Source organism: Acanthopagrus latus, chromosome 21, assembly GCF_904848185.1.
Source record: "Acanthopagrus latus isolate v.2019 chromosome 21, fAcaLat1.1, whole genome shotgun sequence".
Lineage (NCBI taxonomy): Eukaryota > Metazoa > Chordata > Actinopteri > Spariformes > Sparidae > Acanthopagrus > Acanthopagrus latus.
This window is the reverse complement of record NC_051059.1, coordinates 15206382-15227270: the sequence shown is the minus strand read 5'-3', so window position 1 is coordinate 15227270 and position 20889 is coordinate 15206382. Positions and strand designations below refer to the sequence as shown.

The window sequence follows — 20889 nt, the reverse complement described above, 5'->3', positions numbered from 1 at the left end:
AAAATAATTATCCAGGTCAATAAAGTCCCTGTTTGTCTTAAGTAAAATAAAATGCTGTGTCGTTTCGTGTGAAGCTGCTTGGTGAACAACGTCTCCCCCAACACACCAACGCCAACATGGCCGCCAAGTCGGCACAGAAATGGTACTAAAAAGATGAAAATCACAATAAATTTGCAAACTGCAGTTATGTGAAAGGTTAGTTTGTCATTTCTGTGAGCTGCTGATATACAGGAGCAGCTCTACGATGTTTGAGTTATGGGTTTTGGTGAGTGTTCAATAAAACAATGTCAATTAAACAACTGTTGGCTGTCTGGTCTTTATAACTACTTATTTTCATAGTCTGTTACTTTTATGACAAACTGGGACTTTATTAACTTGGAAATTGGTCCTTTGAATTGACAGACACCATATGTGTAGTTCATGGCACAATTCAAACAGGATCTAAAACATATTTGTCTCTCTCCATACATAAATATGCCTTCCAGATTTTTCTTTGAGCTATTGTCTTTGCTGTTGTGAATACGGGTTATAGCCAGTATAGACATTAGTTGCAGCCCCACACTAGATCCCTCACTTCCAACTTCCTTGCATCTTTTCTGACCCTCCCAGATTGTCAGACTGAGCTTTCCATGTGAAATCAGCTGAAATGCCCCTTTAAATCTGTCGCATAAAGTTGTGTTGGAGAAATGAAGACAGGCAGACATGATCTGAGCCCTTTGAGTCCAGATTTATTGATACGGCTGTGCAGTCACAGAGCATGGTGGCACACACGGCCGCCTGGCCGGCATGGGACAGTGACACACACACGCATGCACATACATGCGCACACACACACACACCCACACACACTCAGTCCTTCTGTCTGATCAGGGATGTAGTGGAAATTAAACCTGAGGTGGTTTACTGCTTTGAAATAGTCTGACTGTCCACCTTTATGTATTTTTTTTTTTAATCATTTCATCAAGTTTTTAAGGCCAAAATAAGAGTTTTTAAAGTTGATCTTCATAATATGTCTTCTATAGTTTTAGATTTGTGAAAAACAATTGGTTGTCATGGAAAAAAGCTTATCTGCAAATTTGTATCAATATGTGTATTTTGGTGGCGAGAGCTGTTAAACCGGCTTTATACAGTCCACTCACCTCGACCACACACACACACACACACACACACACACGCACACACGCACTCACACTCAAACACACATACACACTTCATCACACTCTCATCCATAGAGCAGATCACAGTGAGGAGATCAGAAATGCACATTAAGTATTTCTCAGCAGTTTCTCTCACACACGCTCTACATCCATCCAACCTCAGTCACTAGAACAGTTTTGAGATCAGTCGTTACAGAGTGATTCAGACTAAACAAGGAAACAAAGCGTTAAACAAACAACAAATAATCTGTTCCATAGTAACCGTTACAAAACACCATGAGTAGAAGTCTTTACATGTCATAAATACAGCTATGTTTCTGATTATGGTCGGTATAAATTCTTGTTAAATATTCATACAGTAGGCTATCACAGTAGCGAGTGAAAGATAGAGCAAACTACAAGACTGTACATGTGTTGGTCCGTCATTACAGAAAATATATTCTGCTTCACCAAGAATCAGGCAGGATAGTTTTGAAGATGCAAACTGTTTTTTGTTCTGTTTATAAATCTAATTTTGCTATCCGATCCTTACACTTGAAATTTACAGTTGAATTTTTCCGACTTCAGTGCTGGTGGAATAGTAAAACCTTTCGAAACAGACACACATGGAACAATTAAATCTAGAGAGGAGAGACAAAAGTTGATTTGACAATCAAGTCGAGTCAAAGAGTCGAAAACAGGAACAGGAACGGTACAGAAAAACAAAAAAACAAACAAACAGAAAAAAAAAACAGCTGTAAAATAGATTTCTCCAAATGAAAGACATCATAATATACTGTTATTAATACTTCTGCAACATCAAACTGCTGACTTTACAGACAGAATTGTCTAAAATAAAGTCTTTACCCAAGACTGATATTGTGGGAAGATATTAACCAGTTTGTTTGGCTGTACCTGGATTGGCACAGCTTCAAATGACATCACAAAATTTGTTTTCCTACAGGTGAAAGGTGTCAAATGGAGAGCGAGTATATAGGCACACATTCAGCCAGCTGGCTTGCTAACCACTGACTGTCTTCTTTAGGTAGAAAGTAGCGTACAGTGACATTACGTGATGAAATGCTTTGTATCCCAGCATGGTAATAAAAGTTCCTGTTATCATATAAAAAACAGGGGAATAAAACAAAGAGGCTAAAAAATAATTCCTACAGTTTGTATATAAATTCTTAGCTGTTAAATTATACTCCCTTTTTTGACCCCATATATGATCTTATTTGTATGAGTATACACATGTACAGTATACTTTAAAATAAGTAACAATGTGCCATAAACTTGATCTTGGCATTTTGGGACTTTCACGTCCAAAGAAATGAAGGAAAAACAAAGTAAAAGTGCACAATTTAAGGGAAAATATTATGCAAATACTGCCAAAATGCTTCTATTTTTTTCTTCCAATTACACATTAGTTAAGTATATAGTAAAAGCTGAACCCGCTGAGGTTCACTATGTTACATATGCACAGTAAGCAATATTTGCATCTCCTATACACAACATCAGAAGCCTTAAAAACTGGGCGAACACCCAAGAAGCAGATACAAGTTTGGACTCATAGCCTCGGATGCGTCACGAGAAGCATGATGGGTTCAACTGGCTAATAGGTGTACGAGCACACTGTAAACACGTCGATTAAAACATTACGCCGGTGGCCCCGTAGCTGAAGCTGCCGTGACATAACCGTACTGCAAAATAAAACAACGTACACATATACGATTTTTCCTCTAATTCAGCGACTATGTTGACTCTTTGCTACAGCTTAAATACACATAAGAAGGCATCGAGAAGAAGTCTTTTGACGAAGAAGCGACGTACAGCGTGAAGATATTAGACACATCTAGTGCATGATTCAGAGGACATGAATGCAAAACAAATACAAAAAGGTAAACAAAAAGATGATATATGTGTATATTACAAACACTTGAATGCATTTGTGTGTAGTTTGTGTCTGTGTGATATGTTTGCAGTTGCATTCTAATGTTTGGACAGTTATCACTATAATATCTTACAATATATTCAAAAAGAAATAAATGAAATTTCTGTTGGTTGATGGTGGGATCATGGGATTTCTACACCTCATCTGATCCACACGTATACAAACTTTCATTATATACAGTTCAGAGGACGAAAACACACGAGAATACAACATGGATCTGTCTGCGAGGAACACAATAAGAATTGCACGATGTCTGAGGACAACACTAAGAAGTTAAACATGTTGATGGGACAAGAATGAGCCATGTAGCTTCAGGAAACATAAGAGACTCCCAACAGGAGCTCTTAGAGCAATGGGGGGACGTTCTCTACACACAGTAGATCTGTTTAAGGAGTACTTGCTAGTAAAATAGTAGTGCTATAGACCTGTGACCCAGTGTACTGTACACACACACTCATAGACTGTACATACTCTGCAGCAGTTATAGAAGTCCCTCTTGCATTTCCCACAAATCTGCACCTATCTATAATTGCATCAAAGAACCAAACTATATTTTTTGACGCCAAAATCTAACAGATTGTCGACAGAGAAGCAAAACACAGCGGTGAAATCTTGTACAATGGCTACATGTCTGTGGCTGAGTTGAACATGTGATTGCAGTGAAGTAAACGCTTGGCAAAACAAACAAAAGAAAAGCAACATTTTCAATGTCAGTCTCTCAAAAGGCTCCTCTTCATCCCACACCATTTCTGCCGTCATCTCAAGGTCGTGAAATCGTCATCTGTATAGTCTGTTAGTAGGAAGGGAGGAGTAATGCACGTGGATTCAGCCACGAGCTCTGCATACAAGAGCGTGGGAGTAGAAACATAAAAGTAAAAGCAGTTGATTGTTGAGACATGAGAAAAGGGAAGTGAAGGTGTCGGTTTCTTGGTGTCCTGTAGAGGGCGACACAGTCCATATAATGGTCTTCCCTCTAGTCAGTTCTCCCATTTTGGGTAAATGCAGGTTCAGGTCGACAGCAGCGCAGCAAAGATGAGGGAGAGCTGGCTTATTCCATCGCTACCTCTGAGAAAGAAAAACAGGATTATTAATAATTTAGATGCGATCATAATCTCCTGGGAGGTTGAGAAATCTGTGTTTAATCTTTTGCTCCCCTGTTTGACATGATTCATTATTTAGAGCGCCAACTTTCAGTCCGGCTCATTTAGAGTCCAAATTTGACATTTGCTTTGTCTGAGGTCTGATTAATTTACCAGTCAATGATGTTTTGTTTTTTTTGTTTTTTTAACTGTGAACTCAGACTGAACCAGAAGTCTTATTTAAAAAGATGTACTTGGATGATTTAGACTTCCATATTAAGTTTTGCCTACATCTGACTGTTTCGAGGTGAGTAATAGCTATTTGTTCCAATGTTATCCTCTGTGTTTTTCTGTGAAAAATCCCATATTTGATGAGTTCACTGAGGCAAAGGTAACTTTGCCTCAGAAAAATATGGTTTATTATTGATTGGACAACAAAAGTTGGCTGGCTACAACCATTGCTCATTGGCCCAGAGGAAGAAACTACCTTATGAATCAGTGCAACAGAACGTGATGGATTGATCACATTTACTATGGATGCATAGTACCACTGAAAAGCTGAAAAAAACTATTTAATCAGCTCAGAACAATACCTATTTTTATCTAGTGGCGGTTGTCTAGGTCTAGAGGGGTTAAAAATCTCCTTTTAATTTCATATCCAGCTTAGTGTTTCCTTGCAGATGTTCTTCCTCCAGATCCCACAGAAGATTTAAGGAGAGTAAATCAACTTCATAATAAGGTAATGAAAAACACTGTCACTGTCAACACACACTTCTGTTATTTTGTCCAGACCTTTTCTTCCTCCAGAATGATTTTTTTGCAGGACTGTTGCATTAGAATGTGTTAGTTTGGCAGGGTGGACACTTCTGTTTGTTTTTTTGTCAATAGTCGTGGGCTGCAGAAAACAAACTCACCATCCACTCCTTTGTTCTTGTTTTCTTCGCTCTCTGGAGACTCAGCTCCTTCAGACAACTCTCCTGAAAAGTCAGAATAGTCGTGTCATTTGGCAAACTGGCGCAGGTAAATTTAGTGGGGGCAAACATGCACTCTATCCAAACAAGAAAATAAAACCACAAAGCATCCTATCTGTTTGTCAAAAAACATCTTCCAACTGACCTGCCACTGAGTCAGTCAATACAAACTCAATCTGTGCAGCCAAACACTGTTTAAACCCACAGAATAATTTAGGATGTTAAGATTTTAGCAAACAAAAGTAAAAACTGCCTTATGTCATTTTTAAAGCAGGCCATTCACTGGGTCGTACCGTTCTGCAGTGGAGGACTGTTATGTATGGCGCTCCCAGGCGGCGCCTCCTGCTCTGTTTCACCTGCGTTGCCATCTGCTGGTCTGCTGGCCTCTGTGGACTCGGGCGCTTCCCCCTCCAGCGTCTCCTCCTTTGGTTCAGGCTGTTCTGACTCTGTGTGGAGCTCCTGGGGCTCCATAGCCTCTTCCTCCTGGGCTTGATCCTCCTCTTCCTCCTCCTCATCCTTTTTAGCTCTCTCCTCTGCCTCTGAGGTCACATGGAGTGTGAAGGCCAGTTAACATGTGTGAATTTAAGACAGTTGACTTGACTGCTGCCTACATATTCTTTAGTTACGGCGCTACAATGTACAATAGCCACTCTCTTAAAGCGCTGTTTTTGGTCTCTCCATCTCCTGAGTGAAACACCTGGCTACTATGTTCACTAGCTACTTGCTAACTTTGTCAGGCTGCCTTTTGATTATGTGCAGGTGCTGTATGTGTAAGATTTAGCCCACTATGGAGAACATACCAAAATACATATCATGTATTGCCTGAAAATACTGAGATACTAATTTTGGTCCATATCGTCCAGCCCCAGTAGGAAGTGTAAAATGAGTTTTTGTGTTTGTGTAAAAATTGTGAATCAACCCTTCAAGCAATACCTTCACAGACTCATGTTTCCATGGTTAATAAAACAATAAAATATTGATCATAACTGTAAAATGTGGATTATAATCACTTTGATTTTCCCACTTTCTAACAAGGCTCATTTTATAAAGTATTTATAAGTTGTAACTGATTACACTATTAATGGTTATAAGAATATATTAATGATATATAGACTATATATATCAAATCATGTGGGTTGCCAGGTTGTTATAGAGGTTATAGCCGGACTTTTGGGCAGATATTGATACCAGTATGAGAAAGTCAAAAATTTTGCCGATATACACACTTTTTTTTGCAACAACACCTCAAAGACATGTGAAGGAGGCAGGATGTTTTTATGTTATGATCTAAAATGACACCAGTGCACTAGGGCTGTAATTAACAGGGAATTTAATGATTATAAATTATTCTTATCATCTTTTCTGCCTTATTATCTCTAAAAGAAGCATTTTCATATGTGGGCACATCGGGCAGCAGCACACCATATCAATCATATCTGCCAGTGATATCGGCCAACCCATATATTGGTGCTCCTTTGGCTGGTGTTCATTTAAATCACCAAAAATGCTGTAATTTCACACTCATAGGTCATCAAGTCTGCAATTAGAAATGTCAATAATTAATGAATAAATGTCTCATCAACTGTAAATGATAATAAACTGTAAGGCTTTTTTAAACAACCTGGCAACCCAATTGTGGTTCCCTTTTATGGCTTATAACAGATGTACAAAGCGTAAGTTCATAATTTATTACAACCTTTACAGTAAAGCTCTTGTAATGGATGACTAATTATAAAGTGTTAGCAGAAAAACTGAATAAATAAAACCTGTGGATACACTGATCTGTGTGTCCCATAAAATCCCACATTAATACAGGTCAGCCAAAATCCTTTCTCTGAGTAAGCTGAGAGCATTGCAGACGCTAAGAGCATTGCAGCTTTATAAGCAAATTTTCCTATTCTGCTCTGGATGTCATCCGTTAGGACAGATCAGTTTTACCGGAGCATTTATGTTCTCTGAGTCACCAAATCACCTCCACTTTACTCTATGATATTTTTGGCTGTGTGGATGCACTGTACCTTTACAAGCCTGCGCTTTCCACCTCTCTCTGTTCTGATAAACCTCTTCATTCCACAACGCCTTGAAGTTTTTGATGTCCACCGTCAGCAGAGAGCTTTGTCCAGATGAGCTGCTGTCAGAGCTCTTCACGCTGTGCCTCTTGGCCTCGTCGGAGGTAATACTGTTCAGACTGGACAGATAAATGAAAAGGGGAGTTAAAAGTTTAAAAAGATAAAGAGGCTACAGCCATGCAAGCAGCTCTGTGTAGCTGTACTGACAAGGTGTTGTTTTGAGCTAAGTGACAATGTGGTCACAAATACAACCCTAAAATGCTAATGCTTAGCATACTGTGATTGTAGCAAATTCCAATGTAATGACTCTGAAATATTCATAGGTGAGGTAATGTATTAAAGGTTTATTCAGGTGATGTTTAGTCTTGTTCGCTGACTTCCTCACTCTCTGACTTGCTTTGAAATATAGTGTTAGTTACAGGTGACCAACTAAAATGCACAGTGACCTTGAATAAAATCACAGATTTGTCTGGGTTTGAACATTGTCATCAAGTTTTGGTACACAGCTCAACAAAATATACAATAAAGTTATAGACACTTTGAGACAATTTAATGCAGACAAGCTGCATATTAAATACACATTGTTGGGGCCATTTCAGAGGTTGGGGACTGATGAATGATGTAGAAAATGTAAAATCCAGAGTTTGTTTTTAAATTGACATATACTAGGGATTAAAAATCTGAATATTTTACCCTCTGTTTCCTTCCCCAATCTTTATGGAAGTGCAGCAATACATTACTGAAGTTTTCACAAAAGTAATTCGAATTCAATTCGAAGTGGGGGACATTTCATGGAAATAAATCTAATGATTGTTGAGGTATTTCACATAAAACCACAGATGTTGACCTTGAGAAAAAAGCCAGGGAATCACCAAAATCCTTAGGATGCATCACCCGCCTGAGTACTGGAATGTCTATACACAATGATGTGACAATCCATCAAAAAATCATTAAGATATTTGTGTCTGGACCGAAGTGGTGGACCAACAACCAACACAGCTTTTAGAGATTTAGAGGCACACCGAAAGCAGAAGAAATGAAGGCGGGTAGATAAGCAGAGGCAAACCCAGAGAGCAGACATAGTTACACGTGATTGAAAGCAGCTATAAATGCTGCAAGGAAACAGTCCATGGAAACCCATAAGCACCCAGGTGTGTATGTAGACAAGGAGACTGCACAAGTGGCAATGCTATCTGAGATTTCCACTTGGTTAGCTTTGACTGGAGGCCCACTGAATGATGCTAATGACTGTTGAGGAGAAATGGGGAAGCTGATATTGATGTGCAGGTGCAACAGAAGATGCAGTGCCAGACTCCCAGAGTGCTGCTTCATTTTCTAATAAGCTCACTTTAAAATATTTTCACTTTAAACAAATAAGCAATGATCTTTCTCTGGTTAGTTTAAATATTAGTAATGCAAGAGCAAGTGGAACATACTCTCCTATTTGTTTGGTTTCAAAGCATGCACAAACTGATTTAATACGTGGCTAGAGGAAAAGTACTGAGCCAAGTAATTAAGCCAGTAGAGACAAGATCATTTCCTTTTGTATCTCCAGAGGCTATCGTGTATGCCGATCCGGCACTGAAGCCCAGTCCTGATCAGGGATGGAGAAGCTAACGCGACTAGCATCTCTAAAATATCAATTTCAAGGTGTTTTGCTCTGCCTGATGAAAGGTGGAGACATTTTCACGCACAGAAATGGATTACTCATGGAAGACTCATCTGCCGTACTCAATACTCTGATTAGATATGCAGCTATTGCAGAGGAGCAAAGAGGCTTAATCACGTCACTGAGCGAGCAGTTACTAAGACAGGTATAAGAGGTGAAAGGTCGAAAAAAAAAACTAACTTTTTCCATCGTTGATTAATCAGGATGGTTGACTAAAATACAGTCACCCACTTCCTTCAGTTCATTCCTGCTATTTCGCAGCACAGAAGAACCCAAGCTTTCAGTCGCCAAAGTGTCTATCCTGCTCACCTTGAGCGTCTAAAGCCGGCAAAACCTGAATGGGAGGCCTCATCGATGAGCGGCGTGACGATGCGCTCCATCATGTCCGTCAGCACAGTGAAGGTGGGAACCACAATGAAGTCTATGAACCCTGGAGACAAAGACATCAAATAACATATTGTCACTCCATGTATATTTATAGTCTTTATCTAGGTGTTTGAATTTTTTTATGCAGACTGAGACAAAAAGAAGCCCAAAACCATGCCCTACACTTGAAAGGGGTTCTTTTTTTTATGTACAAACCCAACTCCAGCCCGATGCAATTAAAATAGGCTGAAGCTCTGAGTTTGTGTTACCCTGTCACTCAGTTGTTACCATGATACAGCATGCCTGTTCACCCTGCATACAGACATGGACACTGTAAATCACCAGAGTAGTTAGCTAGCTAAAACTACATGAATATCAAATCTGAGATACAAACATATTTAAGTCTGTACATTAACACTGTCAACCAAAGACTACTGTTACTTCCGGTCCTTCTGTCCCTCAGTTTGAAAAAAATCCTGTTGTTTTTATCACTTTTAAAGTTTCAGTTTAATCTTCTCAATAAAGTCCCCCTTCACAGTGTCATTACATTGTTCAGTTGCCAGGATGCAGATGGGAGACGTTCTCAACAGATTAAAACATTGACACGCTCCTCTTGGGCACCTTAAATTATTACTGCGTGCTCACAGCTATCAAAGGCTAGCTTAACTCTACTTTGAAACAAAGCTTGCATGCACATTTAAACTATTATTGGAAGCTGTAATGTTCCTCCTGTCCATAAAGGCTGCAAAGAGATCCCTTCCTAATGCTATTTTATTGTAGGAGACTGGGGACAAAATGCACAGTCCTCATTGTGTGCCCTCTGAACGTGGGCATGTGAGTGTTTGAGAGGGATAAAAACCTGTCCTTGGAGATTTACAAGCAACAAGAGTGCTTAGATGAGTTGATGCCCTGGATTTGGTATCACAAGCACCACTGCTCAGGGCTGTAAAACAGTTCTGTCTCTTCCTCATGTTTTTCAGGAACAAAAATAAATTCAACTAATGAATACATTACGACATAAAACATTACAATTTATCTTTTTATTCATATTTAATATTTCTCCCAAAAAAGCTTTAGACTCGAACAACCAATCAAAGATTAGACAATAAAGCGAGCTCTTTGTAGAAGGGGAGCTCTAATGCTGTCTGTTATACTACAATCACCAATTTAATCATATTTTGTTATGTATGAGTGTGAAATAAATGTTTACAAATGTAAGAAGAGGAAGAATAATTGGTCTTTTGTGCGGATAAAAGAAATACAAAAGATACAAGAAATAAAAAAGTAATTTCTCTCGTGTGAACTCACATTGGGGCAGAGCTTGTACACCCACGCAGGCACACACCATTATACACTTTGAGTGTTAGTGTTTAGGAGCCACTCACCGATCTGGGACTGCGCTACCATTGTGGACTTCCTGTCGCAAAGTGGAGAGAATGGCAGACCGAGCTCTGCTTCTTTATCCCCCTGGAACAACAGCAGTTTCCTCAATCAAAATCATTCTCAGCCTCTACAAAAACACACACACATGCTGCACCATACACCACCAGAATACAGTCCACCATATGCTCACACTTCTATCAACAGGCACTGGATTAGTCTAGCCCCCACCCTGAGTGCTTTTGAGCCACAAATGTGTTTCATTTTCTCCACTGATTTGTCACAAACAGATGAGATGTGGAGTCGGGAGGCAATGTTCTTTTGGTGAAGCTATTTATCGGCAATTCATATCCCGAGAGACAAAGGCCTTGTGACAGCAGCCACAATAACAATAGCACTGATAATGAGAACAATGTGGATTAATAATGAAAGAGACGAAAGCAATGTGGAACCAGTTTAACGTCTGTCCTTCTTGCAGAGACTTAGACGCAGTTATTATTTATGGCCAAATGTTCTATCAATGCTGTGGCACTGTCATGGCATCATTTTTAAAAGTGACAGAGAGCAGAGTGCCTGCAATTAAACTTATGAATGTGACTTCATATCTCACTGATGAAAAGTGCTTTAGGGGGTAGAGTTGTGCCAAAGCACCATATCAAAATAATCATTCACTAATATCATTGTTATTTCATTCTCGGTGTTACACTCGAACTGTGTCAAAGCAAATTTAAGAGTCGTCTTTTTTATAATTATACTACCATCACCATAAAAAAGGGAAAGTGGACAAAATATTAGATTGCAGGGCCGTCATATATATCTACCTCACAAACAGTCAGTTGAGTGTACAGTCCATCGCATTTATGTGAGTGAGAAGCTAAAAAACATGCCATGTTCTCTCTACGTGCGTCTGAACCTCACATCTTCGCTGAACCAGCCACTCATGATTCACTTTGTGACTTACCAGGTAAACCCACTCACCTGTCTGAAGAACTCTTCCAGTAGGGAGGTGGTCCAGCGGTGGTGGAGGTCCCAACTTTTGGCCGGGTGGCTGATGTCTGCTGTGTGCAGCAGCAGGGACAGGGCTTTGGGCTTGTCAAGTCTGCAAAATAGAGCAGATGCACAATTTCAAAGCTGAAGCAAGTGAAATTCATTCAATTTTAATTTCAATGAATCATATTGTGTGCTGTGTCTTGTTTCTACAGAAAAAAACATGTCAGAGTTTCAGATGTCTGATCACTGTTGAATCTCTGCCTAGTCAATTTCCTGATAAAAAGTACATGGTGAGGGCAAGTCTGGTCAAGGTTATTGAAAAATACCGATCAGGGGAAGAATACAGGAACATTTCCAAGAGTCATTGAAGACTGGTAGGGTCTGTCATACAAAAGATGGGACAAAAATGTTGCACAGATATGTCTACAAAAAAAATCTTGATTGGGCAAGAACAGCGGAATGAAACATTCAAAAGTCAAAGAGGAGGGGTTCTTTTTTTTTAATAGACATTAGTTTTGCACAGCTGTTGATATGCTGTGTATGTCATAATGGCAACAAATCCCATGAAAAAGAAACAGAGTAACAATGTGCTTCTCTTTCTCTTTTTGACTTCCCAATCTGTGTCTATGTTATTCATCATTCTGAATGGCTAACAAATATGTCGTTTCTTCCATTTAATTTCTTAAAACAAATGTTCCAACAGCTGGAGTGAATTTAGCATTTTAGCATTTAGTAGTGAGTGTTCTGACGGCAGGATGGTGTATGTGGGACTGACTAAAATTAACTAATGTGTTTGTGTTCATGGTAATAAAGAAACATGTCGTACACCACATCAGTGTGGCTCACAACAATGGAGCTCTATGGAAAAGAGGACAATACTTATTATTGTATTATTGTGATCAATTCATTGTTTGTTTTGTCTCTTCAAGTGATTTATTGCAGTAAAACAAACACCCTTTAAAGTGTACTGATGATAAAAATTTGACTTACGGAGGCCTCAATAAATAAATTCCCTGTCTGGGATCATTAAAGTAATTCTATCAATCTAAAACCACTAAAGGCTCATTTATGCTCAACATTAGACATACGGGTACAGACGGAACTGCACTGTAGTCAATAGTTTGTGTGAGACACGACCACAAGACAAGAGGTAGAAGTTTTAAAAATGGTGGAACTTTCGAAGTCGGTGCGAAGTTTCAAACATCTACAGGATGTTACTATGGGTCGGTGCAGCGATAAACAGTTACTACAGAACAGCTGGGAGGAAATTGGAAGATGGCAAAAGATAAGTTGAGGTCCGTACGAGACCAAATTAGACTTGGATGATTAAACGGATGCTGACACGGGGAGACACTACAGGGGAATAGGATGAACATTTTAACTAATAGCTATCACTGTGAAACTTCCCCAGTTGATTAGTTTTCTGAAGTCTGTAGATTGGATAAAGCCAGATTCCAAATTGATGTTTCATTTTGTTGACATATTACAGTCAAGGTTTTTTAGAAATAAAAAGGTTAAACCAGTCAACAGTCAATTTGTCAGCGTTATGATACTTTGCATACATTTCTAGAGGAAATGTCATAAAAAAACACCTAAATATGTATCTTGGGCATTTTCTTTTCACTAGTCTGAATGAAGATGTGTTATGAAAGCAGAGCAGCCCAAAATCTCAAAGCTGACTTGCACATTAACGTTGTTTTACCTGCAGTGTCTCCACTTAACATGTGCATAAAAACACACATGCACAGCCAATCCTCCTTTCATCAAACTACCCCATTTAGGCTAATCGGTTTTCTACACAGTGTGAAGATGCTTCATCCCACCTCATCAGACAGCAGCGGTGTCTGAGATGCCTGATAACCATATCAAAATATCCTGTTTAATGGACTGAAGCACGACTGGACGGACACGAACCAATATGGAAAATAGGCACACAAATGAAAACACAGACACAAGTATGGTACATTAACATACACACACACACACATGACACAAGGTTAAACAGAGGTAACAAAGACTAGCTCAAATTTCCAGTCATTCCATTTGTGGCAGATTGGGTCTTAAAGTGCACTCTAAGCAGGCCTGGAGCACACTGGTTTGAAATTACTGCACATTAGAGTCTATTCAGCAGTACAGCTTCCTGGAGACCGCAATCTCTCATTCATGGGCCTGTGTGTATGTGCCCTATACTGTAGCGTTATGATTACCTTCCAGTCAGCACTCATGGTTTTGAGGTATACTCACAAATACAGTAGCCTATAGGAATTCCTACATATGTTCTCAGGGAGCTGCTTATCTCTCATATCACTGCTGTCATTGCAGTTCTTTAGTCCTGTGCTGTGTCAAAAGGAATAGCAAGAAGGTCAAAAAGTTTCCTCCAGATTTCTCCTCAGTGTTGCAGCTACATCAGCACTGATGACTCATCACGTCATATGATAGTTTGCTTGATAGTGCTCCTTTTTTTTTCTAGTCGCCAACAGCAGCTCTTTGTCTGCATGTAGAGGTGCACCAGCTGTCAGTCACTGTAGAGGGTGCTGTGCTCCAAAAGTGCAAAAAAGTAGGTTCAGGCTGTAGCCTCATAACCTCGAGTGCAGCAAAAAAAAATCTATTAATTTGATGGAAACACATTCACCTCCTCTTCCAAATACACTTGGCTTTGTATTCCTTCAGGCTGGCTGGAATATAAATTGTTGAATTTGAGAGTATTTTATATTCTTCGTATAATCTTTTTCATTTTTAATTTGTGGGATATGTGCTTCACAAATTGTGTCTCTTGGCGGTCGGCCAGGACATACAGGGTAAAGGTTATGTAATAGACAGCAATCTAATTCTACTTTAAAGAAGTACTCAGAAGATAAAGCAAAAATACTGCTGTTCTTGGGAAATGTTTTAAAACGTCACAGCAAAGGAGCACATTTGATCTTGAGATTTTGAGACTCATACTCAGGAACATTTACTGAGGGGATTTCCCTCAAATTAACCGAAGACTGCCACTATCTCTGCCCTGAGCATCTGGCTTTAGAAATATCAAGATTCAGAGGACAAAGTTAAATACCTGCACTTTCAACAATAAATCCATGCCAAAATCAATCAATTGCAAAAAAAAAAAGGAGAAGAGGACAGTGTGTTTACTGGGGAAACTATAGCTCATTAACCGCTGTATCAGCACCATAACAGACACAACCAGAGCAACATATAATGCAGCCTCTACGCCTGACTGTAACTGTTAACTCATACATGGGTATTTAGAAAATGTATTGTAATGTATTCAGCGGCCTCCGTATTTAATCCTCAAACTTTTTTTTTTTTTTTTAGCATGCTGCAGGTCGAGTACCAAAACAAATGGAACTTTGCAAGTTAGACAGAGTGGAAGTTTGCTTGCAACTCTTGGTCCATTTATAGTTTGTACCTGTAACTGAGCTAGATGAGGCATCTATCAATCACCTTCCACTTGTCAAAAATGTTCAAATAAGTACAGAAAAGTTTAGGTTTGTCTAGAGCCAAGATTGTTCACCGCACAGCAATCCTCTTCTTTTCCTTCCATATCACCTGAAGTCCACCAGCAAATCCTCTGAATTATATACCTATACAAAAGATTTGCTAAACTACTCAACTACTAACAGCTATAAGTGGTGTGAAAGCATTTCTGGTTGCTATCTATGTTTATATGCATGCCTTGCAGACTCCAATCAGCAGAACTAGTAAAAGAAATAGTTTGTGGAAGGCTTTCTAGCTGGTCATCTTCACTGCAGCAGACTTCTGTGTGCCAGCAAACCTGCCAGCAATATTTCTACCACCGGCTGTTTTTTACTGCAGTGTGCAAATACATTTATCATGCCAAACCAAATGCGACTGCTCCATAACTCTGCTGCAAACTGCCAGCACAGAAACAAAAAATATCTTGTGTTTGTGCCTAAGAGTGCACAATACCCTACTTTATGCCTGTACTGTGTAATGCATGATATTTGGTACTATGCAGTAACAAACTACAACTTTGAGAAACAGATACCATCTTGTTTGACAGATACCATCTTGTTTGTCCACTGATACAAACATGTTTTTTGCATCCTTCAGGGCAGGGTTAATTGGGTTGTAAACAACGGGTGGTGATAAACAGTGATGTGATGGCAGGGTTAATGAGGATGTAAATTGCTGGGTCGGGGGGACAGAGAGTGTGAACAGCAGTGAGAGAAAAAAAAGGGAACTGACCCCTCCGGCTGTTGTAGGAAATTCTTCATGGCCTTCACCTGCTGGAAGTGGCAGGACATGTCTGTGGCCAGCACCATCTCCACCACCAGAGCCCGCAGCTCTCTGGATGGAATCAGAGGAGAGGAAAACATGAGCCATGTGCTGTATAATGAACTGTCAATCTCACAGGTAATAAAAGCCGACTTATTTCGGAAGTCGCTAAAGTAAATGAAGGCAGCCGACACAGTTTTTGAGAGCTATTTATAATATCTACTCTGACAAGTCTCAGCTTATACCGTGAGTACTCGGATTGCAGCTGTCCGCTTCAATATATTATCACGTGTAACGCTTCCATTTAGTAAAGACTTGACGGACCGTGAACTTTTCTGATTTTTACTCCACAGAGCAAAATTGTTAATCTTGAAAAACAAAAGGGAAGTTCCCTTCGGGCTTTAAACAGGTGATGTGTAGATTGTAAAACTGTTCTGCTTGACCTGTGTGGTTTCCGCCTGTCATGTCTGCCTCTCCACTGTCTCTAGCTTTTCTCTGTTACAGCTCTGAGATTTATTTCTCTTTGCTGTCACTCAGCGCTTTCATCTCATTGTCTCCCATTCCCTTATTGTCCATCGAAGTATCTGCCTCACTGACCTCCAGTCATCCTTGGAGAGGTTGTAGAGGATGTTCATCTCATCGTCTTCCTGCAGCAGGCGGTAGGCTGCGCTGACATGGTGACTCTCCAACACTGAGCGGTCATTGTACAGGATAGCTGTGTCTGACCTGCCAAAGAGAAAGAGAAAGCAATAGTTTCTCATTGAGCTATAAGGGACAGAAAAGTTTAAAGAAAAATGTGTCCCTTGATCTTGAATGCAATAAGTACACCAGCTCTTGCCCTCTTTGCACTGAATTCAATCTGGCCAAACTCTGACACACTAAATGTGAGAATAACTCATGTTCTGTATATGGTCTTAATTATTTATTTTAATTTTAAGGACATCCATTTTACAAGGAGAGACTCTCAAAAATATGTATCTGGGAAACATAATTTATTCAAAGGAATCTGGAATCTTTTCTGCAATGCTGTCGAAAAAAAGATTTAAAAAAGTGTCAGCACAGAAATAAAGATATATTTAAGAATGAAGACAGTCAATAAAATAAGAAAACTTTCCTAATTGTAATTAGGACAAAAGTTACAATGTGTTCTCGCCGACTCAAATTCTTCAGGGCATGGAGCTCATTTGGACCTCCTGCCTGTGTGTTATTACAGCACTGCAGGCGATCTCAGTGTCACTGTAAAGCCAGCCACCTTCCTGTAAATGAAAACATTGATCGGGCGAGTCGGTGCCATGCATTTTTGATTTTATGATTCATTACCTTGTCTGAATGTGGAAGTTGTTTGTGGTCCCCGTGTGCTCGTAGTCGTGCACCGCCGCCGCAAAGATCATGGCAAAGATCTCAAGCTCAGTCAACCAATGCTGGAGGGAGAGGGTGAGGAGGAGAAGAAGAAGAGGATGGAGAGATGGAAGACATGGGGTGTGAGGGAGCAAGGGGAGGTGAAGATAAGGGAGGAGGGGGATATTAAGAGACATATATAGAAGTGGGAAGGGTGTTGAGGAAGGGATCAACGAGATGGAAAATACAGTGATAGAAGAGGAAAGAATGGACAAAAATTAGAGAAGGGAAATGAGAAGCCAGTGAATGGAAAAAGGGGGAAAACGGAATGGTTTATCACGTCGTAAACATGTAGTGGAGAAAAGTGATATAAAGGATGCAGAGAGAGGTATTTGGCAAGAGGAATACATTACACGCAGGGATGGAAGGAGACAAATGGGGTGGAGAAGATGGAGGAAAGGTCAGTGAGACAAAAAGGAAACTTTAGATAAGACAAGCTCTATTGAGAATCACATTTTAAACTGTCACTTTAACACTCCTCCTTACTCTTTCCCTTTCAGACAGTGTCTTCTTTGTTGCTGTTACCAAATATAAATGAAAAGTCACGCTTTCTGTAATTTTATTACGAGTTAATGCTGTTACAAGGTGAAAATACACATCACACGTTCCTATTTAAGTCTAACCCTTTTAGGCACGATTTGTGACAGCAGGAAAGAGGAGGATGATGTAAAAGTAGCAGCAACTCTTAAAGGAATAACTTGCTGATCTGGTTTCTTGCCAAAAGATAGCTAAGAAGATCAACGCCACTCTCATCTCAGTGCGTTAATGTGAAACTACAGCCAGAATCTGGTTGACTAATCACAGCACAAAGAGCGAAATACAGGGTGAAATGGCTAGCTTGGTTAGCACATAACTCCCTGTAAAACTACAGCGTGTGTAATATGTATGTATTCTAGTTTCAAGACCATGAATGAGCATTTTCATCAAACTTCAGAAAACTGTTTTCAGGTAGTATTTAATCCAGTCGATTTTATGATAAAAGATCTCTGTGAGATCAGAGAGGTGTCATGGAATTCTGTTATTGTTTAAAAAATGTCAGTGACTCTTATAAATGATTTAAGTATTTTGTATTCTGTGTTTGTGTTTGTACACTTCAAATGAAAACAAAGTACTTGACCACTTAGTACAGCCTGGCATATTTTATCCAAGCACAAAAACAATTTTCCACTTTAAAAGCTGTGTTTTAATAACCATTAGATGTCATAAAAATCAAATCATATATCACCTCAATACACCTGACTCAATTGTTTGCAGCAAATATGTCTTGCATTTGCACTATTCCTACAGCAACTGAGGCAGATCACTTCCTGAGCCAAACCATTGTTTTCCTACGGTACAGCTATGGCTCAACCCTCACAATGCCTTTTTCCAGTAATTACATATGTTGGTCTGCTGTTCACGCATTCATGACAAGCAAGAACAGCTTTTCCAAAGCGTTTTTGAGACGGCTTGGCCTGTGGCGATGAGTGTGAAGGTGTGCCACAAAGTGCAACTAATTTCAGGCTTCAGCACTGTTGTTGTGTCACTAGAAAGATAATTCAGTAGCTCAGGAAGATAAATTAGCAACCATCCAATGACAAGAGGTAGATCTGGATTCAATGGTAAAAGTTGCTGATGAATGTATTTAATCACAAAGTAGTATTGAAATGAACAGATATGAGTGCACAGAGCTACTGATCTAAGTATTTCCCAAAATGTTGAAACATTTCTTAAACTGCCAGCAACATAGTGAATGTGAAAATCGTATTTCATCCTATAAGCATCGGTGGCCAAAATAATGCTAATAATATCGACTGTACCTGCATGTGTGTGCATGTATGTGCTTTAATTTATGGCACATCTCTGAGTACATACAGCATACTCAACACCTGTGAGTAGGCATTTTCCTCTGAGATGTGAGTGCACTCATGTGCCCAGAGTGGGGATTTAGCTCAGAAAGCCCAGTCGATATTGGTGACTAATCAACAATGGGGGGATTGGGGAGTCATTAAGACTTTGGGGGGGTTGTGGGTGGATGTGTGAGAGCAACATGCCCAATCCATCCCTCAGTATATTTCCTCTTGGGGCTGACTTTATGAATGACCTGTTGATTGTAGATTTAATGGAGTCTGGAGGGCCTGTGAAATGATAGATGCTGTTCTCCCGCTCTCCCAGGAGCCCGTGGTTGTAGCAGTAATGTGGTTTACCCCGCAAGGCACTGCCCAAGGAAGCACACTATGTCGACAGCTGTCGCAGCCGCCTTATTAAGGTGATTAAATAAACACTGGAAGCGGGGGCGGCCGGCTGGATGGGGACTTTGAACTCGGCTTGAACAAGGCTAGTGTTTTTTTTGTAGGAATGTAGTCAGAAATGCCCCAAAGTCACGTAAGTGGAAGGACTGCTATATAGGTCACCGGAGTTTAAAAAAAAACAAAAGCAGCATGAAATATGAAAAGTTGAAATGAAACAATGTTAAGACAAGAAGACATTTCACTTCAAATGTTCAAACAATAATCATTAATAAGTCACATTTTGTCAGATATTCTTAGAATTGCGGTTTGATGTTCTCAAACCTGCCCTGAGCGAGACTGGGATTAAAGGGTGATCTTCTCTGGATGTCTTGTCCTTTTTTTCACAAAAGAATGGCTCATGGATTCTCAAAGAAAAAAAAAAAGCCATATTTAGCAGCTGCATGTCAGGCAAAGCTGTAATTAGGCTGGCATTCGGCAGCTGAAAGAGATGGTCTGAATACCATGTGGACGAAATCTCCTTGATTACATCATCTAAGATTCCTTGCTTAGAACCAAACCATCAACTGTATGTTCAACTGATTTCTGTAGGTAAGTTTACAGTTAATCCTACTCACCACCATGCCAGTCTTGAGGAGCAGGTAGTGTACTGTCTGTGTGACGTCAGCAGCATGCATCAGGTTGTGGTAGGGGTTTTTATGTTTGCTGTATCCCACTTCCAGGGCCTCAACGAAAGACACCACGGCAGATATCGGGATCTGACAGCAGACAAAACAACAGCAAATGACTGCTAGCCAAAAAAACACTGCAGACAGTAAGAAACTCCTGAGAGCTCTCTGGTGATTTAAATGATGAGCAGTTTCAATGCGTGCACAGTCCCTTCAGCCTCTGAAATTGATGTCGTAAAATCATCGTGAATCATTTGGGGCTACTGCAGACTTCGATTACATATTCATGTCAGCTTTATTTCATTGCCCGTGTCATTTACTCTCAGATGCTGTCACTTCAACTGAAATGTCCTCAGCTATAAGACGCTGTGGAAAATGAGCTCTATCAGATGAGATGAAGTATGTCCAACCCCCCTCATATTATGGCCATTGATGAAATGAAACAACACAATCTAACACTTAAGAGGCAGTGAAGTGACTCACTTCCATCAAATCAGGCACAGTGAAGGGGCATTTGAAGGTTATTATGATCTCTTCAGAATATTCTTAGTTTCTCCTTGTTTTAATGACACAAACAGAAGGTACAGCAGTGACCAATGGTATGTTAAATCCTTGTGTCTTTACCTTGAAACGGCTAATGAGGTCATATCTTGTGAGCAGCTCATAGAATATGAATTTAAGTGCGTGCTCCCCGCTGGCCTCATTTAGCGCGAACACATCAAACGACCACTTGTCAACATTCTGT

The 20889-nt window shown here is 39.9% G+C and overlaps 1 protein-coding gene and 1 long non-coding RNA gene across 9 annotated transcripts in view; one reads left to right on the top strand and one right to left on the bottom strand.

Moving 5' to 3' along the window:
* Window positions 1–706: 706 nt before the first annotated feature.
* pde1cb (phosphodiesterase 1C, calmodulin-dependent b) overlaps window positions 707–20889 on the bottom strand; it is a 99043-nt gene continuing 78860 nt past the window's right edge. For all 7 annotated transcript variants that reach the window (XM_037083293.1, XM_037083295.1, XM_037083294.1 and 4 more), the window contains 12 exons: window positions 20769–20885; window positions 20094–20234; window positions 17171–17271; window positions 16448–16576; window positions 15821–15922; window positions 11600–11720; window positions 10627–10708; window positions 9185–9305; window positions 7156–7325; window positions 5431–5676; window positions 5081–5143; window positions 707–4152 (listed from right to left, as the gene is read on the bottom strand). In XM_037083293.1, coding sequence (XP_036939188.1) covers window positions 4136–4152; window positions 5081–5143; window positions 5431–5676; window positions 7156–7325; window positions 9185–9305; window positions 10627–10708; window positions 11600–11720; window positions 15821–15922; window positions 16448–16576; window positions 17171–17271; window positions 20094–20234; window positions 20769–20885 — 1410 coding nt within the window. In that variant the 3' untranslated portion in view covers window positions 707–4135. The remainder of the gene's footprint in view (window positions 4153–5080; window positions 5144–5430; window positions 5677–7155; window positions 7326–9184; window positions 9306–10626; window positions 10709–11599; window positions 11721–15820; window positions 15923–16447; window positions 16577–17170; window positions 17272–20093; window positions 20235–20768; window positions 20886–20889) is intronic.
* The window catches only part of LOC119010810, a 51318-nt gene continuing 49938 nt past the window's right edge, over window positions 19510–20889 (top strand). For both annotated transcript variants that reach the window (XR_005072064.1, XR_005072065.1), the window contains exons 1-2: window positions 19510–20067; window positions 20199–20290. This is a non-coding gene — a long non-coding RNA (uncharacterized LOC119010810). The remainder of the gene's footprint in view (window positions 20068–20198; window positions 20291–20889) is intronic.